Here is a 19,467-nt window from a genome sequence, read left to right on the forward strand (position 1 = left end):
AAATTACATTACATTACATTACAGTTTAAAACGATAACAAACAAAATAATTAATATTATAATATAATTTTAATTACAATACAAGATAAATTATAACTTTATATTACTAATTCACCCGCTCCCATCCCACCCCCACCCAAGCCTTTAAAATTACTGCATTAAATCCCATTAATTAATTGACAAATAATAAATTCTAAAATACAACTAATTATCATTATTTTTTAATCTTCCCTACCCTTTAGTTTTAGTTGGCTGGCAGTCTCTCAAAGCTGGAAATAACGTTTTGCCAACAAAATTAATAAATTTCCAAAATAAATAAATAAATAAATATAGCAATAAACTGTTGTTTATTAATAACAATAATTAATGTAGGCGAGGGATGGTTTGGTTTGGTAATAGGAAGGCCTCGTCAAAGTCTTCGCTTCGCCATCCACCATTTTCATTTGCCTTCTCGGCTTCTCCCTTTCCCCTTCTCCGACAAGCCCTTCAATCCCACCACTTTTTCTCTCTCTCCTCCCAATTGCAACTTTGATGGTAATCTCCGCATTCGGGAGACCCTTGGGAGGCCAGATCCAAAGAGATGGGCGCCTGCTTCTCGTGCGCCAACCAACGCCCCCGCAATACTGGGGCCAACGCGGGGAAGCAGCAGGGGCGGACGGATGCTAAGGACCAGCAGAAGATAGAGAATCGCCCCAAAGGTAAGGCTGGCGAGAAGGAGAAGTCGGCGGGTGGCCGTGTGGTGCCGTGCGGCAAAAGGACCAACTTCGGTTACGATACAGATTTTGCCAGCAAGTACACGGTCGGCAAGCTTCTCGGCCATGGTCAATTTGGGTACACTTTTATAGCCACGGATAAGGCCAATGGTGATCAGTTGGCAGTTAAAAAAATCGATAAGAATAAGGTATTTTTTTTTTTTTGCGAATTAAAAAAAAAAGGTAGTAGTTTTCCGTCATCAACCTTAATTTGCGTGTTGATGCGATGATACGATTTGAATTCCAATAGCGCGATTAATTTGTAATACCTTTGAATTCGAATCATTGAATCGTACCCAACCTCCTTTTTCTACAATTAAGGGGAGATCATGTCCTAACGCTTTTTCTTGAATATACTCTCGATAAATATCAAATTTCCCCCCTTTTTCTTTCTTCAGCAGAGGTTGAACACAAATCATATGCAAATATCAAAACTCGCAAGTTATATTCGAACACTCGAGTACCGTTTCCTTTTCCCCTTATTTTCTTACTCTTCCAATGTTGGAACATTGTTTTACTGCTGGATACTAGGACTCCCAAGTTTACAGCATTCATTCCAGATTCTTAGTGCTTCACAGGACTGGAGGGAGGCTTTGAACCTTTAACAAGTCTGATTTCATGGTAGAATTATACATCACATCAACCCTACATTGTCTTAAAATTTTCCACATGCAAGCTTTCACGTTAGTTTTAAATTTTCATTTATGGCTTGAAATCTCTATGTTATTGTTTCAATCTTATCTGTTTCTTCTTCATCTCTTTTCTCCTTCTACCTCTAGTTTACTACCGGCATCATACATCAGAATGTTGGCATGATACCTAATTAGTATCATTCTAGTGAAAGACCGAGACACAGGCATGGTTCGAGATTTCTAACAAGTTTTTTTTTCTTTGTTCTGAATACTAGTATGGGTCCAATAGTAGACCACTCCGTGCAAGAGATGCTGAGTATTTGCAATTTTTTATATACTGAAGATATCTGAATTGCCCTATGAATTGTCATCATCAGCCACTAATAAATGCACTAAATGATATCTCAAATTGTTAAATCATGAGTTGTTTGTGGTATACGACTTGAGCCTCTAGTATTATGTACTTTTTATTAGGCCAGACTCTGTGTAGGATAACACAATTGATATAACATGTAAAGGTTTCCACATTCTATAATAAGGCAAACATGGTATATATAATATGTATGAGCTAAGGAAGTTCTTAATAATAACTTCACCTTCAGCTTCAGAGACAAGAGAGTATAACCCTAATCATCAGAGTTTAGACACCACAAACATGAGATTTGATACTTTAACACCTCTATTCCAAATTTTGCTCCAAATTTTCTAAATATAGGACTCTGAATTTCATAAAACTTTCAAATTATGTATTAGTAATTGAAGTTGAATAAATTTCTTTACAGATGGTCCTTCCAATCGCCGTTGAGGATGTCAAACGTGAAGTAAAGATACTGAAAGCTTTAAAAGGTCATGAAAATGTTGTGCACTTCTACAACGCCTATGAGGATGATACTTATGTCTACATAGTCATGGAGTATGTTCTTTCAGTTTGTTTTGGATTATGTTTTGTCTTGATCTTTTAGAATAACATCATGTTTGCACATTTATGATAAGTGATTTTAATGGTACCTTCTGATTCTCATCAAAAGGATTTTAGTTTGTGCTCACTTTCTAAACCTTATTTGACAAATATTTTCTGGAAATTTGATGTCTGTAATTTTTTTTATTTCTTGTGTCTGAATTTTTCCAATTGAAATAGAAAATCCACATCAAAATATCTAGTTTGAAACAAGATGTCTATATTATCAGAGCATGCATTGTGGTTAGTAAGGTGCTCAGTATATTAAATGAATCTGAGATTAACAAAAATCTATCCGATGAGCATCTTTAAGCTAATAATGTGCAGTTACATTCAAGGGGTTGGTTACACATATAACTCTTTATAATTAGGAACCAGTCTCTCTTGTTTTAACAAAATGGAGAGATTCTTGTATCCAAAATTATACAGTGTAATTAACCAATCATTTGATTTGAATGATTGAAGAACTGATGTGTGACAACCATCATATCTATCCTTTAAATTAAGGGCCCGGTAGGGACATAAGTTGATGTTTTGATTTATAAAGTAGAATGACATTTTCTTAATCCTAGGTTCAGTATTTTTTTCACTATTGATCAACTACAGGTTTTTCTTGTTACTGCTGGATTTGAGGTAGCAATTTTGGTTTCTTGGATAGTAAATAAGTCCCTATAGAAGTAGCATCATACAACATATCTAGATTATAGGTTCCTTACATTTCAATCTTCATCAACCATATGTCTTTTGCTTGTTAGTGATGCATTCATGGTAGCTTTTTTTTGGTCTCTTGGGCGTAAAGAAGTTTCTACATACAATATTTTGTTCTGGTATCATAGAAGTTCACATGTGTATGTTTGTTGATATCTATGCCAAAAGAAACATGGAACAACTGTATATATTTTCATGAACTTCTTGAACATTATGTTTTGCCATTTTCTTAGGCAATAATATCGAATGAATGTGTATGTGGTTTCCTTATCTCAAAAACATGTAAGGATGTGATCTGCTAGATACACCAGTAGTTTCAGTTTCAACAATGTTCTTATGTCTCTTACTCTTCTAGCAATAAACTACTAAACAATGAGCCTTGGTTTTGTTTTTTTCTGTTAGATTATGTGAGGGTGGTGAACTTCTTGATCGGATTTTGGCCAAGTAAGAACTTTATGCCATTTTATCTCTTGAACCTATACACTAATAACTTGGATTTTGAATGTGGGAAAAAAATACCTCGTATCCTGGTAATTATTTAGAACATGAATTCTATCTGTGTTTCCCTGCTATTAATTTACAGACATAACAATTCTTTAATAAAATTTGAGATTTAGTCTAAACTTATTCTCTGAAAAAATGCATTACAGAAAAGATAGTCATTATTCTGAGAAAGATGCTGCAGTAGTTGTTAGACAGATGCTCAAAGTTGCTGCTGAGTGCCATTTGCATGGTCTAGTTCATCGAGATATGAAACCAGAGGTAAAACTTCAAGTTTCCATGGGCGTATCTAAAGAATTCTTTTAGAAGTATGATAATTTTTATTTAATAGTTATCAAATCCGAGATTTTTCTTCACACAAATCCTGTTTTGTTAATTGCAGAACTTCCTTTTTAAATCCACAAAAGATGATTCGCCTCTCAAGGCCACAGATTTTGGCCTATCAGATTTTATAAGACCCGGTCAATCTCTTTGATGTTAATTAATATAATCTGAAGCTCCTGTTTAGTAAACTGGTTAAATAGTGTTACCACTTATTGCAGGTAAGAACTTTCATGATATTGTTGGCAGTGCATATTACGTTGCTCCAGAGGTGTTGAAACGAAGATCTGGCCCCGAATCAGATGTTTGGAGCATAGGTGTCATCACCTACATTTTGCTTTGTGGACGGCGACCCTTTTGGGATAAAACTGAAGATGGAATTTTCAAGGAGGTAAAAATCATTACTGTTTCATTATATTTGACTTTTGGGAATTTTTCGCTGAAGTTCTCCATTCATCATGATCTCAAAGATTTTCTCAGTAAATTGTAATAAGTTTCCATATTCCCATTTTAAGTCCTTCCTTTTGGGTATCCTGATTTTCTAGCAAGTTTATGCAAAGAGGTATGCATATAACCATTCCTTTGATTATGCTTCTTGCTATCGATCTACATATTGCCATATATGCCAACTTACATGCTCAGATATAGAAAATATCATGAATAATTAAATAAGCTAGCCAGCTTATGTAGCTTCTTTTAGTATAGTCTACCAACGTTCATGGACCATAAAATTCAATATAATATAGACAAGTTAGGTATCAAATTGTTTTTGCATATCAAATAGGAATACAACTTATGTATTTATAGGCTCTCATCATAGCTATTTTTATCTAGAATTAAGGCAATAGACTAGGTTATGCCATGGACTTCATTACTCTTTCTATTTTATCAAACATGCTTTAATCTGGAACATAGACATCTATTGTGTTTAGCTTCTTATGGAGAAACATAAATCAAGTTGTAGTAATAGGTCTGTTAAACATATTGATAATTTGTTCAAAAAGAAGTGTAATGGGATGTTGATCTTTGTGGGCCTATTGTCATCTCAGATGAAGTCATAGTCATTGGAGAGTGGTTAATGCAATCATGAAATATGAGATTGTTTGCAGCAATAAATGGTTGCCTAATTGTCCTAATGCAATTCATTGGTTCAGTAATAAAAGGGCAGCCTAGTGCACGAAGCTCCCGCCATGCGGGTGTCAGGGAAGGATCCATTGTATGTAGCCTTACCCTGCTTTTTGCAAGAGGCTGTTTCCAGGATTCGAACCCGTGACCTTTTGGTCACATGGCAACAACTTTAGCGTTGCTCCAAGGCTCCCCTTCTCATTGGTTCAGTAATCAAAAACCAAAATCATCAAGTAAAAATTTAGTCCACATTATCTCACAAGTTGTGTGAGTGCCTATATTCTATTTCAATATTGCATCATGATACACCACCTTATCTCCGTCTTTTCCACATTACTATGCCTTCAATGTACATAAAAAAGCTAGAAGTAAATCTTCTAACCATAGCAGACCCAACAAATTAACATTAAAAGGGCAAATTAGCACATGTTGCTTGACAATGGAACTAAGTGAAGGTGGCCAACTAACAAGACCTTATATTTTAGGCATTAATAGATGTCCAAGATACAATGGCACTAATAAGGAATGACATTGGTGGTGATATGGGAATAAGAAATAAGTCGATTGAATAGGTAGTAGACTCAACATATTCATGGATGTGACCGATCATTATGATTAGTGATAATAATGAGTATAGTAGCCATGACTTTCCCTAGTACCTAAACCATGCCCATTTAATTAAACAGGTACTTACCCAAACTAAATCCCTGCATAGAATCTAAAAATTAAAACTTTTTCCCACTCATTTAATAAGATGGATTTCTGTCGACTACCAATAACTACATATTAGAAAACTATATATCAACTAAGGTGGCGTTTGGTTTGGAGTGCAGGAATAAGAATGGGAATGAATTTGATAGTAGACTGGAATGGGAATGAGTTTAGTCATTCCAATACTTTGGTTTATAACCTCTGGAATGAGAATTGAATTTAATTTTGAAATTAATTTTTCTATTTTTTTATTTCTCTCTCTCCCCTTTTATTCTCTCTCCTGATTCTCTATTCGGGTGTTCATTCCGCTCACAAAGGGAAAAGGTTTCCTTCCACTGTCGTCCAAGGAGAAGGATCTCCTTGCGTCGCTATCCAAGCAACTGCCAGCCTCCTCTTCCTCTGCCGGCCAACTTCCGGCCACAGCAGCAAGGATGCTGCCCATGGTGGTTCAGCCATCCAATACCGATGGGATGCTCCTGCTCCGGCCGAAGGAAGCACCACCTAGCATTATTCCTCCCCAGCAACTGTTGGTGCTGGTGGTGATGCTGCCGGTGGTTCTTCTTCCAACCAAGGCTGCTGCTGCAAAGGTTGTGACTGCTATTCTTCCCCCTTGGCGTTGTCGGAGCAACAGGTGGTTGTTGCCGCCCTTGGTGCTCCGGAGCAGCAAGGTAGCTGCTGTCGCCCTTGGCGCTGCCGGAGCAGCAAGGTGGCTGCTACCGCCCCTTGGCGCCATCGGAGCCACAAGGCTGTTGCCGCACTAAGGATTAAGAATAGGGAATGAATTCTAAACCCACCTGTTCAGTTGGGTTTTGTTCATTCCAAATTATTTAGGAATGATTCCAAAATTTTATTCCTAAACCCATTAACCAAGCACCCTGTATTTCTATTATTCCATTCCCTTATTCCCAAACGTCTAAACCAAACGCCACCTAAATTACAAGTTTTTATAAATGTGTCAACCCTTAATTTTAAAATCTTAATATTATAACAAAGTAATGGTTTCCATACAAACCCTCAGTAGGATTTAGGTCACACTCAAGCTGCACACAAGTCCCTACAAAGTTACATGGATAAACTAGACTTTCCTTCTTGTTAAACAGAGATGTACAATCTCTATTGAGATGGATTCATACATTGATAAGATATAATGCGATGTTATTTCCATAAACATTGCTCATGTCATTCTTGGTCATCTCTAGCTCTATGATCTCATTATTTAAGAGAAAATACCTACTTCTTTAAGTACAAGGGATAAAATATAAGGTTGTACCCAATCAAGCCTAGTGAGACCAAACTCAAACCCAAGCCACCAACAAAGGCGACCCCCACCCAAACATCTAGATAATCCGTTCACCTTCTCAATCTCAATTTGAAGAAATAAGATTTCATTGTTAACCCAAGTGACTCATCGAGAGACCTATCACCTGAGGTTAAAATATCTTAGATTCATTCATCTAGAACATAAGTACTAAAGAATTCTTAATGAACTCCCACCTCTGCACACACTCCATCACAATTGTCTATTGTTGATCTTATACCACGATTATAGTTGTTTAACCTACCATGTTATTACATGAACCTGTAGATTGCATTGAACTAAATAGGCAAGTTGAGGAACTCCAATAAAAGGTTTTATTAGGGAAATAATGAGTCCTTGTGATGCCCCTACTTTATTGACATATAAAAGGGATGACTCATGGAGAATGTGTAGATAATCCTATCGTGAACAAACAAGATCATTGCAAGTATAAGTGTCTAGTGTCTAAACTAAACAACATTCTTAACCTAAGGATAGAAGCTCGATGATTTTTTAAGTTTTGCATGCATATTTACTTACTCCAAATTGAATAGGATCGGTGGTGAATAAATAACAACCTTTAAAACACAAGATGGATTTTACAAATGGTTAAATGTAGCCTTTGGACTTTTGAATGCATCTAGTACCTTCATGAGAGTGATAAATCAAGTCTTGTAACCCAATTTTTTTTTAAATTTTGATGACACTCCAATCTAAAGGGAGACACACCATCCCCACCTATAACACATTTGCCTTATCTTACAAACCCTCAGGAAAGAAAATGTGCTTGTTAATCTTAAAAAAAAATGCTTATTCTCACAATCCTAGGTTCTCTTGCTCTTTTTTCTTGTGGAGGTCTCTTCAATAGATCTAGCAAATATTTGGATAATCTAGGACTGGCTCAAATCTTTCATGGCTTTAAAATTTTTTATAATTGCTTTACTTTAGTTCCATTATGACTTGTGTTAGTAACCCAAAATTCAGAATGGAGGAACACACAAAACACAAAATTTTGGTAAAGCAAACTCTCTCCACTAGCCCAAAGCCAATCCTTTCATCAAAGCCAATGCTCTCACAATAATTCTTAAATACCCTCCCCTCTAACTTCCCACAAACTTATAACCACACATACTTTAAAACATGCTAACATAACTGCCACAAAGATATAACTGACTCTAAAACATAAACTGCCACTATAAATTAATTCTATTTTTGGACTTGTTTCCCTCATGATCCAACATGTTTCACCCATGATCCAGCACTTGGTCCACATCTGGAACTTGGTTCCTATCATTACCACCTACTACAGCTCTAGCCTTGTCCCCAAGGCAGGCTAAGATAAGGAAATTGAATTCTAAGAGTGAAATCATCCACCCACGTTGTGTCAATCATGCTCTGGCGCTTCCATTTGACTAGCCATTGACGAATTAACTGCCCTCTAGACAGTGGATTCAACGTTCGAACTCTTCTTATGATATGAGGTAGTAATCCACTCATGAAATAGCCAATATATTGTTCTTCTAGAAGACGTGGAACTTGTGAAGAAATCAACTCAAACGTTTCAATAAATTCTTCCACATTTCAAGTATGTTTTAATGTTGTCAATTCTTCAAAAGGATTCTCATTTCTATGCATTCCATAACGGGCTATAAGAGTACATTTAAGTTTTTCCCAAGTTAGATTAACTTCGGTCTCCTTAAGAAGATTAAACAAATGAATTGTAGTGCCTTTCATACTTACATGTGCCATCTTGACCTTAACTTTATCAGAAGTATTCTGGACTTTGAAATAAATCTCAGCCCTAGTAATCCACACTACTGGATCCCAATCATCTAACATTGGTAATTCCACTTTCTTAACTGACATCTTGTGCTCCTCCAATTGATCACTTTGATGTTCTTAAGGCGCAGATTGAAATGACTGATTAGTAGAAATGGATGCTCCCTTCAATGGTGTGGCTGCAACCTTGGTTCCTAATTGCTTACTGATCTCTTATAAAAGAGAACCATGTTGTTGTACTTCAGACATCAATCGTTGCATAATACCTCTGATTTTTTCCTACTTCTTGCGTCGCCATCCTCTCTTCCAAAACATTTACCTATCTGACATCTTTGGCATTCCTTCTAAGCATACAACCTTTCTTACAGCTGGCAGGTTAGACCAATGTTAGGAACCCAAAATTCAGAATGGAGGAACACACAAAACACAAAATTGTATTAAGGTTAACACAAACAATATGGTAAACAAACTCTCTCCACCAGCCCAAAGTCAATCCTTTCGTCAAAGCCGATGTTTACTTCTCACAATAATTCTTAGATACCCTCCCCTCTAACTTCCCACAAACTTAAAACCACGCATACTTTAAAACATGCTAACATAACTGTCACAGAGATATAACTGACTCTAAAACATAAACTGCCACTATATATTAATTCTGTGCAAGCCCCTTCTTGTTTTATCCCTCTTGGAATATATAAGCCATGTTTTGGGCTTGTTTGCCTCATGATCCAACATGTTTCAGCCATGATCCAACACTTGGTCCACATCTGGAACTTGGTCCCTATCAACTTATAATAAATCAACTTGTAATAAATTTCATTAAGAAAGGGAAGATTCAATGATCTAAATTTGCCTTTGCAACCTTTAGAGATTAAGGAAAAGTGAGTAAAGTCTTCATTTTTAGACATCTTGACCACTATAAACCATTTATAATGTCTTGTGATGCATTGGGGTAGGTATAGGGGGAACGCTGAACCAAGAAGGGAATTCATTTGTATTCTTAGCAAAAACAAAATGATGCTAGACATTTAAGCCTATACACATCGACAATACTACCTATTGCCTCACAACTTTAGCTTCTGCATGACCACAAGTAGAGGTGGGAAAAATATTGAAAAATTTGGTATATCGCACGTACCGTACTAAAATATACCGAATTATATCGAAAATCCGATATACCAAAAAATTTGGTACGGTATTATATTGTACCAAAAAGTTTCAGTACGGTATCCATGTGCAATTTAATAGTTCAGTATTCAGTATACCGTATCGATACTGGAATTTCAGTGTAAACAGTATAGAATTTATACCATAACGGAAATTAGTATATCAAAGTTTCGATATAGTATTGTTATGATTTTTCTGTATACCGAAGTTTTCGGTATGGGTATACCGTGCCAAACCAGCTTTAACCACAAGGCACTGAATTTTATTCTAGCTTAAAAAAAAGTTGTGTCAAACATGATAAGTGTGTCAAGATTCTCCAAGAGTACACTTTTATCCTAAAACATATTGACCTGATGTGCATAACAAATTCATCAATCCATTAAATCTTGTTGTATCCACATTCCACATCATGGGCATGACAAGCTTTGACCAACTGAAGGAGGGATATTGTTCCTTCCCTAACATTGGAACAATCTTTCTTGATGTCCGAGATGGGAACTAACATGCTTTGGTTGATTTTTGATGAGGAATAGTTACATATTTAAAAGTATACATCCCTAGATTTTAGTTAGATACTTTTTATTTTGGAAATTTCCGTGGGTGGTCTAATTGGACTTTGAAAAAAAAAGAAGACCATTATTTTGATTAATTCTATTGACCCTCATTGTGACAAGATGTTGCTTAGATTGTATTCCACTGTTGCACATGTCAAACAACTAAGGTAAAAAAAAAAAAAAAAAGGCAGTTCGGTGCACGAAGCTCCCACCATGCGGGGTCCCGGGGAAGGATCCATTGTACGCATTCTTACCCTGCTTTTTGCAAGAGGTTGTTTTCAGAATTCGAACTCGTGACCTTTTGGTCACATAGCAACAACTTTACCGTTGCGCCAAGGCTCCCCTTCATGTCAAACAACTAAGGTAAATAGACAAAATATCTCTACATGTCACTTTCAATTCCCCATGAACCTTGAAAAGATGTTAGCATGGACTTCCTTTTAGGTTTATCTAGGACTAACGAGAGCCACAACTCTATCCTAGTAGTGGTGGACCAATTTTCGAGGATGACACATTTCATTATGTGTGATAAGACTAACAATGCTTCATAGATTGCTAAATTATTATCTAGGGAGATTGCTAGACTGCATGAGTTCCCTACATTTATAGTTTCATATAAGGACATGAAGTGTGATGGTTTTTTTAGGGAAACCCTACGGAAGCTATTTGAAACCAACTTAAGTATTTGTATACATTCCATCCATAAATTGATGGGCAAACTGAGGTTGTTAACAGCAGTTTAGGTGACTTTAGTTGTCTAGTGAGTGAAAAAATAGGTATTTGGAATTCTACATACTGAATTTGCTTATAATAATTCAATAAACCAGTCCACTCAAAGTCACTTATGGGTCAATAGCTTGTCAACCTATTGAGTTAATCCTTTACATATCACTTTCATTCATCTGAGTTAGCTAAGTGCTTTATTAAGCACATTAGAGATGCACATATTGATGTCAAGAGGAAAATTGGAGTAATGAAGCTTATAAAATTGAAGCTAATGCACATCGTGAACTTAAGGAGGACAATCTAGAACCATGTGTCCGTCTCGAACGTTTCGTTAATCTCCTTCACTAAACTTCATGCTTGCCCATCTAGGTCCTTTCAGATCGTGAGAAAAATTAGTTTACTCTGACAATTCTAATAGTCTTGGTTCTTACGCTCTTGTCTACAACATAATCCACTCCTTAGATTGAGTGTATTATGGATATTTCAAATAGTGATAGCCTCTCATATAAATATCCAAAGAAACCTAGTCCATTGGAAAGCACTTTTAGGGATGGATGATTTTTGAGGACGAACTTCAATACCTTGCTCCTGAGCTACTTTAATGGGAGTAGTTTAAGAAGGATTTGATTTGACCGGGTTTTGAATTTCAATCTTTGTGAAATAATTTAAATTTAATAATTTGTCGTCTTTGGTTTGTTATATATTATTTTGGCTAGTCAATTAATTGCAATTGTTGTGTTTCCTAATTTACTTGTTTCATTTGCTTATTTGTTAGTTTTTATAAAGTCCAATTTAGAAAAGAAGTGTTGAGTTAATGTAATAATTATAATTCTAGAAAGAATTTAAAAAAGAATAAATTTATGAGTTAAGGTTTATGATCTTTTGTTTACATTAGAAGGGAGTGTAACTTCTCTCCTTGAGAAGGATTTTTCATTTTTGAGGGAAGAATTACTCCTCTTCAAACCCAGGGCTGATTTTTGGAGTTGCTTCACGATGATACTTGCAACAATACACATAGGAATTCAGAGGAGCTTAGACAAATGGTTCGTGTGGGAAGTGCGAGAGAAGACTGGTTGGCAATGCATCGATGCTGTCAGGTTCACGCATGGTATGTAAAGAGGAAGAGGGAGAGGTTGTGAGCAGTGGTTTGAGTGATTGACAAAAAAAGATAAGATAAATTAGGTATCTGATTGTTTTTGTGTATCAAATAGGAAAACAAGGCTCTAGGCAACTGTTTTATCTAAAATTAAGGTATTGATTAGGCTACGACTTGGACAACTTTACCCATTCCTAATTTGTCTGACAATTATAGTTGAATTGTTAGCTGCACTCCTTTCCTTTTGTCCTTGTTCTCTTGTGGAAGATACTAGTTATAATAACTAAACTTCATAACTCCAGTTATCTGATAATGTTAAGTAGGCCATGTAATATTACAACCCACTGCTTCCTGACTCTGAAGTACATAAAATACAATGAAATTTGATTTTCCTGCATATTGCTAGTTTTGTTTTATCATGTTCTCGATTTCATATTCTTCTAGTTACTGCTAGTAGTGTAGATCCTAGTTTGTTTTTCAAAATTTATTATAATATTATTTCTCGAATAAATTAGTGTGACAATATTCTTGTCCTCTTTCTAGAGACTAAGGCTTCAGATAGCAAACTCATTCATCTAAGCCATATTGAGTGGTACAAAATAGTAGATTATTCTCACCAATCTTTAGCCATTGATACAATCATGGGCTGAAACCAGTGTTTTAAATGGCGGCTGCCTAGGCACTGCCTAGGCGGGTGCCTAGGCACTGCCTAGGCGGGAGGCGGACATCAACAACTCTACGTTTGCTTGAGGCGGTAACTCACCCCCTTCTGTCACCACAGCTGGTCAAACACCCGTCGTTGCCCCCGTTTTGCCACTGTGACTTGTCCGGACATGTCCTGGCCCGACGACTAGTCCGAGCACATCGCGCAAGCCCGTAAGCATCACCTAAGCCTGACGACGGGCCCGAACGCGTCGCCTGGCCCTGTGACATGTCTGGACGCTTCGCCCGGCCCTACAACACATAGCCCGAGGCCGACGATGTGTTTGAACGCATCGCCCGACCCTGGTGACGGGCCTGAACACGTCACCCAGTCCCGAACGCGTCACCCGGTCCCGATGATGCGTCTAAACTCGTCGCGCGGTCCTGACAACGCGTCAAACTTATCGCCCGGCCGAAATAGGATACGCGGGTAAGTTGTAAGTTAGAGTTTAATTAAATAACTTTAGGTTAATAATTTTAATCAACTCCTAACTATGATTGAGATAATTTAAATAGACTTAATTAAAGTTTAATAAAATTATCCTATTATATATATATATAATTATATTTTTTATTTTTAAATATTTAGACTCATTGTTTAATTTTTAATAATATATTTTATTAAAAGTAATATTATAAAGAATATTGATTATTTATAATATTATGTATAAAAAATAATAAAAAATTCAATTGCCTAGACACTACCTAGGTACCGCCTAGGAGGCTAAGGTGGTAGGCGGTCACGATGGTCACTGAATCGTCTCACCACCGCCTACCGTCATTTACAACACTAGCTGAAACCAATGCTATGCTGCCATCTAATCCACAATCATTCATGCTATGTATTTAGTACCTCTTCATACTGTCATAGTGGATTAACTTCATTCTTACTTGGTCTTGACAAATATTTGTCATGGTAATATATTATAATTGTATTATTTTAGCCTAATTGAAGCCTGAGTTCATACTTCACCCTTGGCTTGTGGATTACTAGCCTTTTAACTGTAATACTTTGGCCTCTGCATGCGATGATGATGATTATGATGTAGAAGGCCTTACACTCAACTTATACCTTACCAACCAGTTTAGCTATATATTTTTCTGATGCATTTTATAATCATTAGTATAATGTTCTATTCTTACTCTTATTTAAATTTTCTGCATCACTGAAGGAACAATAATACTATTCTACATGATGCTTGAGTGCAGGTGTTAAAAACTGAGCCAGACTTTAAACGGAAGCCATGGCCAAACATAAGTGACAGTGCTAAAGATTTTGTTAAAAAGTTATTAGTTAAGGATCCACGTACAAGACTAACTGCTGCTCAGGCTTTGTGTATGTTTAAGTTAGATCTCTCTGGATATATTGATCATTGATTATATGCATCTGATAGTCAATGAGGAAATCAACTGTTATTGTTCTGTTTTTTTCAGAGTTTTTGCTTTAGCTTGTTGTCAGGATCTGGATAGAAAATGATACTCATCATCCCTTCTAATCCTTTTTTTACTTCCTCACTGTGGATTTCAATCTGACAGTATATCTTTCTGTTCTAGCACATCAATGGGTAAGAGAAGGGGGAAATGCACTTGAGATTCCTTTGGACATCTCCGTCTTATCAAGCATGCGCCAGTTTGTTAAGTATAGCCGGTTTAAGCAATTTGCATTAAAGGTAAGATAATATGTCGTCATGTTTTACCAGATTTCTATAGATTATGCTCAGACCTTAATATATTCCATTGCATATGCAGGCATTAGGAAGCACCCTTAATGAAGTGGAACTAGCTGATCTCAAAGATCAGTTTCAAGCAATTGACGTAGATAAGAATGGTGCAATCAGTCTTGAAGAAATGAGACGAGTATGATTCACTTGCATCTTTGTCAAAAATCTTTTATTCACAACTTTGATTCATTTAATCAAACACAGCATATGATTGATTTATTTCCTAAGATTTGTACTCCCTACTTGTCTTTTCACATTTTTTAGTGGATTACTGAACAACTATTTTCCCTCTCACTGATTTAATTTTAGATGTTTCATTGTCAGAAGAGCTAGTGGCTATTTATGAGTTTTAATAATAGTCTTTATTTAGTTATCTTCTCGTCAAGATGTAATTTTGACTGGTGTATAATTTGGTTCTAACACTAGGCTCTTGCTAAAGATCTTCCTTGGAAATTGAAGGATGCTTGTGTTATGGAGATTCTCAATGCGGTAAGTTGCATATCTCTTGAAACTGTTTCTTCTGACATGACCAAATCATGTAAACACTCAAGAATTTTGATATCAGTTATTAATTCCCTGTATATATATTACAATTTGCAAAATTTTTCTTTTTCTGATTTATAATAAGGATTTTGAAGGATGTTCTTTCTCCACCAGAAGCTAGAATATTGCATACAACAAAGTGAACTTTAACTACATTGAAAATAATTGTTTGAAAGCTGGAAAATCACGAGTCTTTTATGATAAGAAATACAAGGAAATCTTTGATATTTTTTTGTGTTTCTCTATTTTGGAATGACTCACAAATTATTAAACTTTAATTTTTTTATGTTTTGTTTACTTGGTGGAAGGGAACTAACTGGAAAAGGATTTGTTTAAATAAAAGAGATAAGAAAAGAAGTTATTTGTTATGTTTGGAGTGAACTGAAAGGAAAGAAATGACAACAATTATTTGTTTCTATTCGATGGATCCTTAACCTTCATTTCCTCTCCATTTCTGCCTGATTTCAGTAGAAATAAAATAAAAGAATTGGTTACATTAAATTATTTTGTCCTCTACTTGATAGTAAATAATAGAAATTTATGATTTTATTTTCCTTTCTTTTCCCTTCTATTTCCTTCCAAGTAAAAAAGGAAACATTGTGGACAACTCGAGATTATTACTATGCTAGATTCAGTTAAATTGGAAAGTAGTTTTCAAGCCATTCTGTATTTGTGTCTGCAATGCATCATTGGGAACGTAACAATTATAACACCCTTTACATGTTGGCTTTCTGATTGTTGACATTTACCTAAGTATTCTCAACTATTTTTCGATAATTCAACGTTGTATTTCAAGTTCATAATGTTCTTCCTTTTGGAACAGATGGACACCAATACCGATGGTTGCATTGACTTTGAAGAATTTGTGGCAGCTGCTTTACATGTGCACCAGTTGGTGGAGCATGACTCTGAAAAATGGCGCTTACTTTCTCAGGCCGCTTTTGAAAAGTTTGATATGGACAGAGATGGATATATTACACCTGAAGAACTTCAAATGGTACAATTTTCATGGACTAAATGTGGTGGTGAATGCTTTCTTTTTTGGTTCTATGGAACAATGTTTAACTGTTTTCATTTGCTCATTAAGATTGGTAATTCCTGAAACTTTATGCATTTAACTAGTTATAATATCCTTATCGTTTTTTTGGACAGACCTTGAGTTCATAAATATAAAAACTAGATTTCCTTCATAGAAGTTAAAGATTTTGTGCTTATCAATAAGTTTTTTTTTTTTCATTTTTAAGCCTAATTAGTTTTTTTAAACATGATATGGCTATGAGTTTGAACCATTTATGTTAATTTTCGTCTGTTTTTATTATTCTACTCTTGGTCCAAGTCTTGGCCAACCTGACCTTGAGTAGTCGAATTATTTGATTTTGTCCTACCCTATGATAATATCATAAATAGGATCAGTTCTTAAGCTTAAGCATTTAGAATCTTGGCAGCCAGACAACTTTTGACAGCTTTTTTGGAAATTTTACAGCACACAGGTTTGAAGGGCTCCATTAATCCACTACTAGACGAGGTTGACATCGATAAGGATGGAAAGATCAGCTTGGATGAATTCCGCAAACTCTTGAAAACTGCCAGCATGGGTCCACCGCGAGATGCAACAAAATGATCTACGACTCCTGATCCTTAGATGTCATCTTGAGCATTATAGAAGTGAATCGAGAACCTCGTCTAAATGTGCTTCAAACTGCAAGAGTTTGCCAAGTCATCTTTGTATGTATGATGTTTTGAACTGAGCGACTGGTATTTTTATTGCTGCTAAAGTTTGATTTCAGGTAGGGGATTCCTGTTTCAAGTGCAAATTGTATATTTTTTGATGTGGATGGCGATCTTTCTTTCCATTGATTCTTCAGATTTACCACACATGTTGATTGTCATATCACACCCAAGGTCGTACTTATTAGGAGGCAAATATATTAGTGTATATTTGTCAAATATAATCCCTCACACTCTACCCTTGTCAAAAACTGATCAAAGAATCTGTTTTCTGATCTGCAAAAAAAAAAAAAAAACAATGAAAGATTTATTGGTAAAATCATTTTTCAGTAGTCTAAAAGTTTGATTTCCTCTTCCTCTTATTATTATTATTATTATTTTAAATTTATAGTATTTTTCTTTCAAATGTAGAAGCAGATATTTCAACTTGTTTAATAGATGAAATAAGATTTGTGTATATTTTTTGAGATCTTGTGTTACACGCTGAGGGTATCATTTCTGGTATCTCACTTAGTGATAATATATTTAAAAGAGACCTAGACATCATATAGCTAGGATAACCAAGAAATTTATCTAATTTATATAGTTATAATATTTACGTTATGTCTAGGGAAAACTATATGGATAAAACAGCAAACGAAATAAAACTTAAATACAATGAAAAAAAAGACAGTAAAACAATCTAGAAATTAATACGTTGAGATCTCTGAGCATCTATATAGGTAAAGTCGAAATCAGATCTCTGAGCATCTATATAGATAAAGTCGAAATCAACTATAATATTAAAGAGGTCCTTGTGCATGTAAAATTGAAAGTTAAGAAAAAACAGTAGATCAAATGATTAAGTAGATAATCAAGAAAGATGTATATGAATTTAATGTTATTTAAAAAGTTAAAGAAGTAAAGTAAATCATAATCTATTATTATTATTATTGATGTAATATTTAACCAGGTTGATTAAGTTTGAGTTGAGTTAAGCTTGAGTCTTGATGTTTAGATTTCGATATTTGACAATATATGAAGATTGCAGGAGTGATCATCTGATTGGAAATCCTGGTGAGTGAAGCTAGGTAAAAGATCTAGTGAGTAAAGCTAAGCAGTTGGAAAATACTGATGAGTGAAACTAGATGAAAGACCTAGTGAGTGAAGCTAGGCAGATGAAAGTCCCGGTGAGTAAAGCCAGATAGATGGAAAGTCCTGGTGAGTGAAGTAAGGCAGATGGAAAGTCCTGGTGAGTGAAGCCATGCAGATGAAAAGTCCTAGTGAATGAAACTAGGCAGATGGAAAGATCTGGTGAGTGAAGCTAGGCACGTGGAAATCCAAGTGGGTCAAGGTTGACCAGACACCTAGTGTTGGGAAGCCCAAGTAGGTTAAAGGATTGATCGAATACTTGGCACAAGGAAATCAAGATAGGTCAAGGGTGACCGAACATCTGGTAGAAGGAAGTCCAAGTGGGTCATGGAGGACCGGACACTTGGCACGAGACAGTAAGTCCAAGTGGGTCAAGGTTGACTGGACACTTGGCAAGAGGAGAAAAGTCCAAGTGGGTCAAAGGGTTGATCGGACACTTGGTGAAAAAGCCCCGGCAAGTCAAGGTTGACCAGATGCTAGGCATGAGGAGTTCCTGTTAGATCGTAGAGTTCGCTAGAAAGGGGGGGGGGGGGGGGGAATAACGATTTAAAAAATCGTAGTTAAGTAAGAGTAAGCAGTGAAAAATAAAAGAGACCACAAACGCAAACACAAACCAATTTACTTGGTTTAGAGCCTTGGTCGACTCCTATTCCAAGGTCCGTACTTGTTGAGTGCTTTCGTTGGTCAATCACTAATAGTTCACAAAATCAGATTACAAATGTAAGTACAAGAACTTTAGAAAGAAAATACCGACAACTATAATAAAAAAATCTTTAGCCGAAGGTTGTCGGACAAGCTCCGCAGAGTCGTAGCGTCGCAGAAGCACAGCGCAGTAGAGCGGTCATTGGAAGACATTATTGTGTTTTGCTCCAGGGCGAGACCCCCTTATATAGGATGCTCCGTGCGCCCGGATCATGACGTAGGCCCGACCAATCAGTGTGCTCCTCGTGATGACAGGATAGATTTTTGCCTTCCGGGCGCCGGGATCCCTTTCGGGCGCTCGGACCACCTTTCTCCAGAAAGTTCTTCTCTTGCAAGAAAGTCTTAGTCCGAGGCAAAAATAAAAGCTAAACTGCCTTGCAAAAAAAAAGTTAGCACAAATATAATAAAAGAGTAGTAATTAGATTTCGTCTCATCGAGACCGGAATCTAGTCACGATCTCAACTTAGATTTCTGAAATGGTTCTAAGTTGGATCGACGTCTACTGTTCCCTCAAACGGGGAATGCGTCCTCACCAAGTCACTCCCCTCCAGTGACTTACCTTAACTTACCTGCCAGACGTCTGGTCAGCCTGTCGACCCGTCTGAACTTCGTGC

General features: G+C 36.2%; 1 protein-coding gene across 2 annotated transcripts; it reads left to right on the plus strand.

Moving 5' to 3' along the window:
• Positions 1-380: 380 nt before the first annotated feature.
• On the plus strand, positions 381-17,145 carry LOC122052345 (calcium-dependent protein kinase 18-like). Of its 2 annotated transcripts, XM_042613824.1 has the most exons (12): positions 382-900; positions 2,166-2,296; positions 3,452-3,493; positions 3,700-3,811; positions 3,933-4,011; positions 4,093-4,262; positions 14,238-14,364; positions 14,583-14,698; positions 14,778-14,885; positions 15,176-15,238; positions 16,116-16,289; positions 16,776-17,145. In XM_042613824.1, the coding sequence occupies exons 1-12, from the start codon at positions 580-582 to the stop codon at positions 16,911-16,913; spliced, it is 1,581 nt and encodes a 526-aa protein (XP_042469758.1). In that variant the 5' UTR covers positions 382-579; the 3' UTR covers positions 16,914-17,145. The 2 variants fall into 2 exon arrangements, with proteins under 2 accessions (XP_042469759.1, XP_042469758.1); XM_042613825.1 differs by lacking the exon at positions 3,452-3,493 and having other exon boundaries at positions 381-900.
• The last annotated feature ends 2,322 nt before the right edge of the window (positions 17,146-19,467 follow it).

Source organism: Zingiber officinale, chromosome 3A, assembly GCF_018446385.1.
Source record: "Zingiber officinale cultivar Zhangliang chromosome 3A, Zo_v1.1, whole genome shotgun sequence".
NCBI classification, from domain to species: domain Eukaryota; kingdom Viridiplantae; phylum Streptophyta; class Magnoliopsida; order Zingiberales; family Zingiberaceae; genus Zingiber; species Zingiber officinale.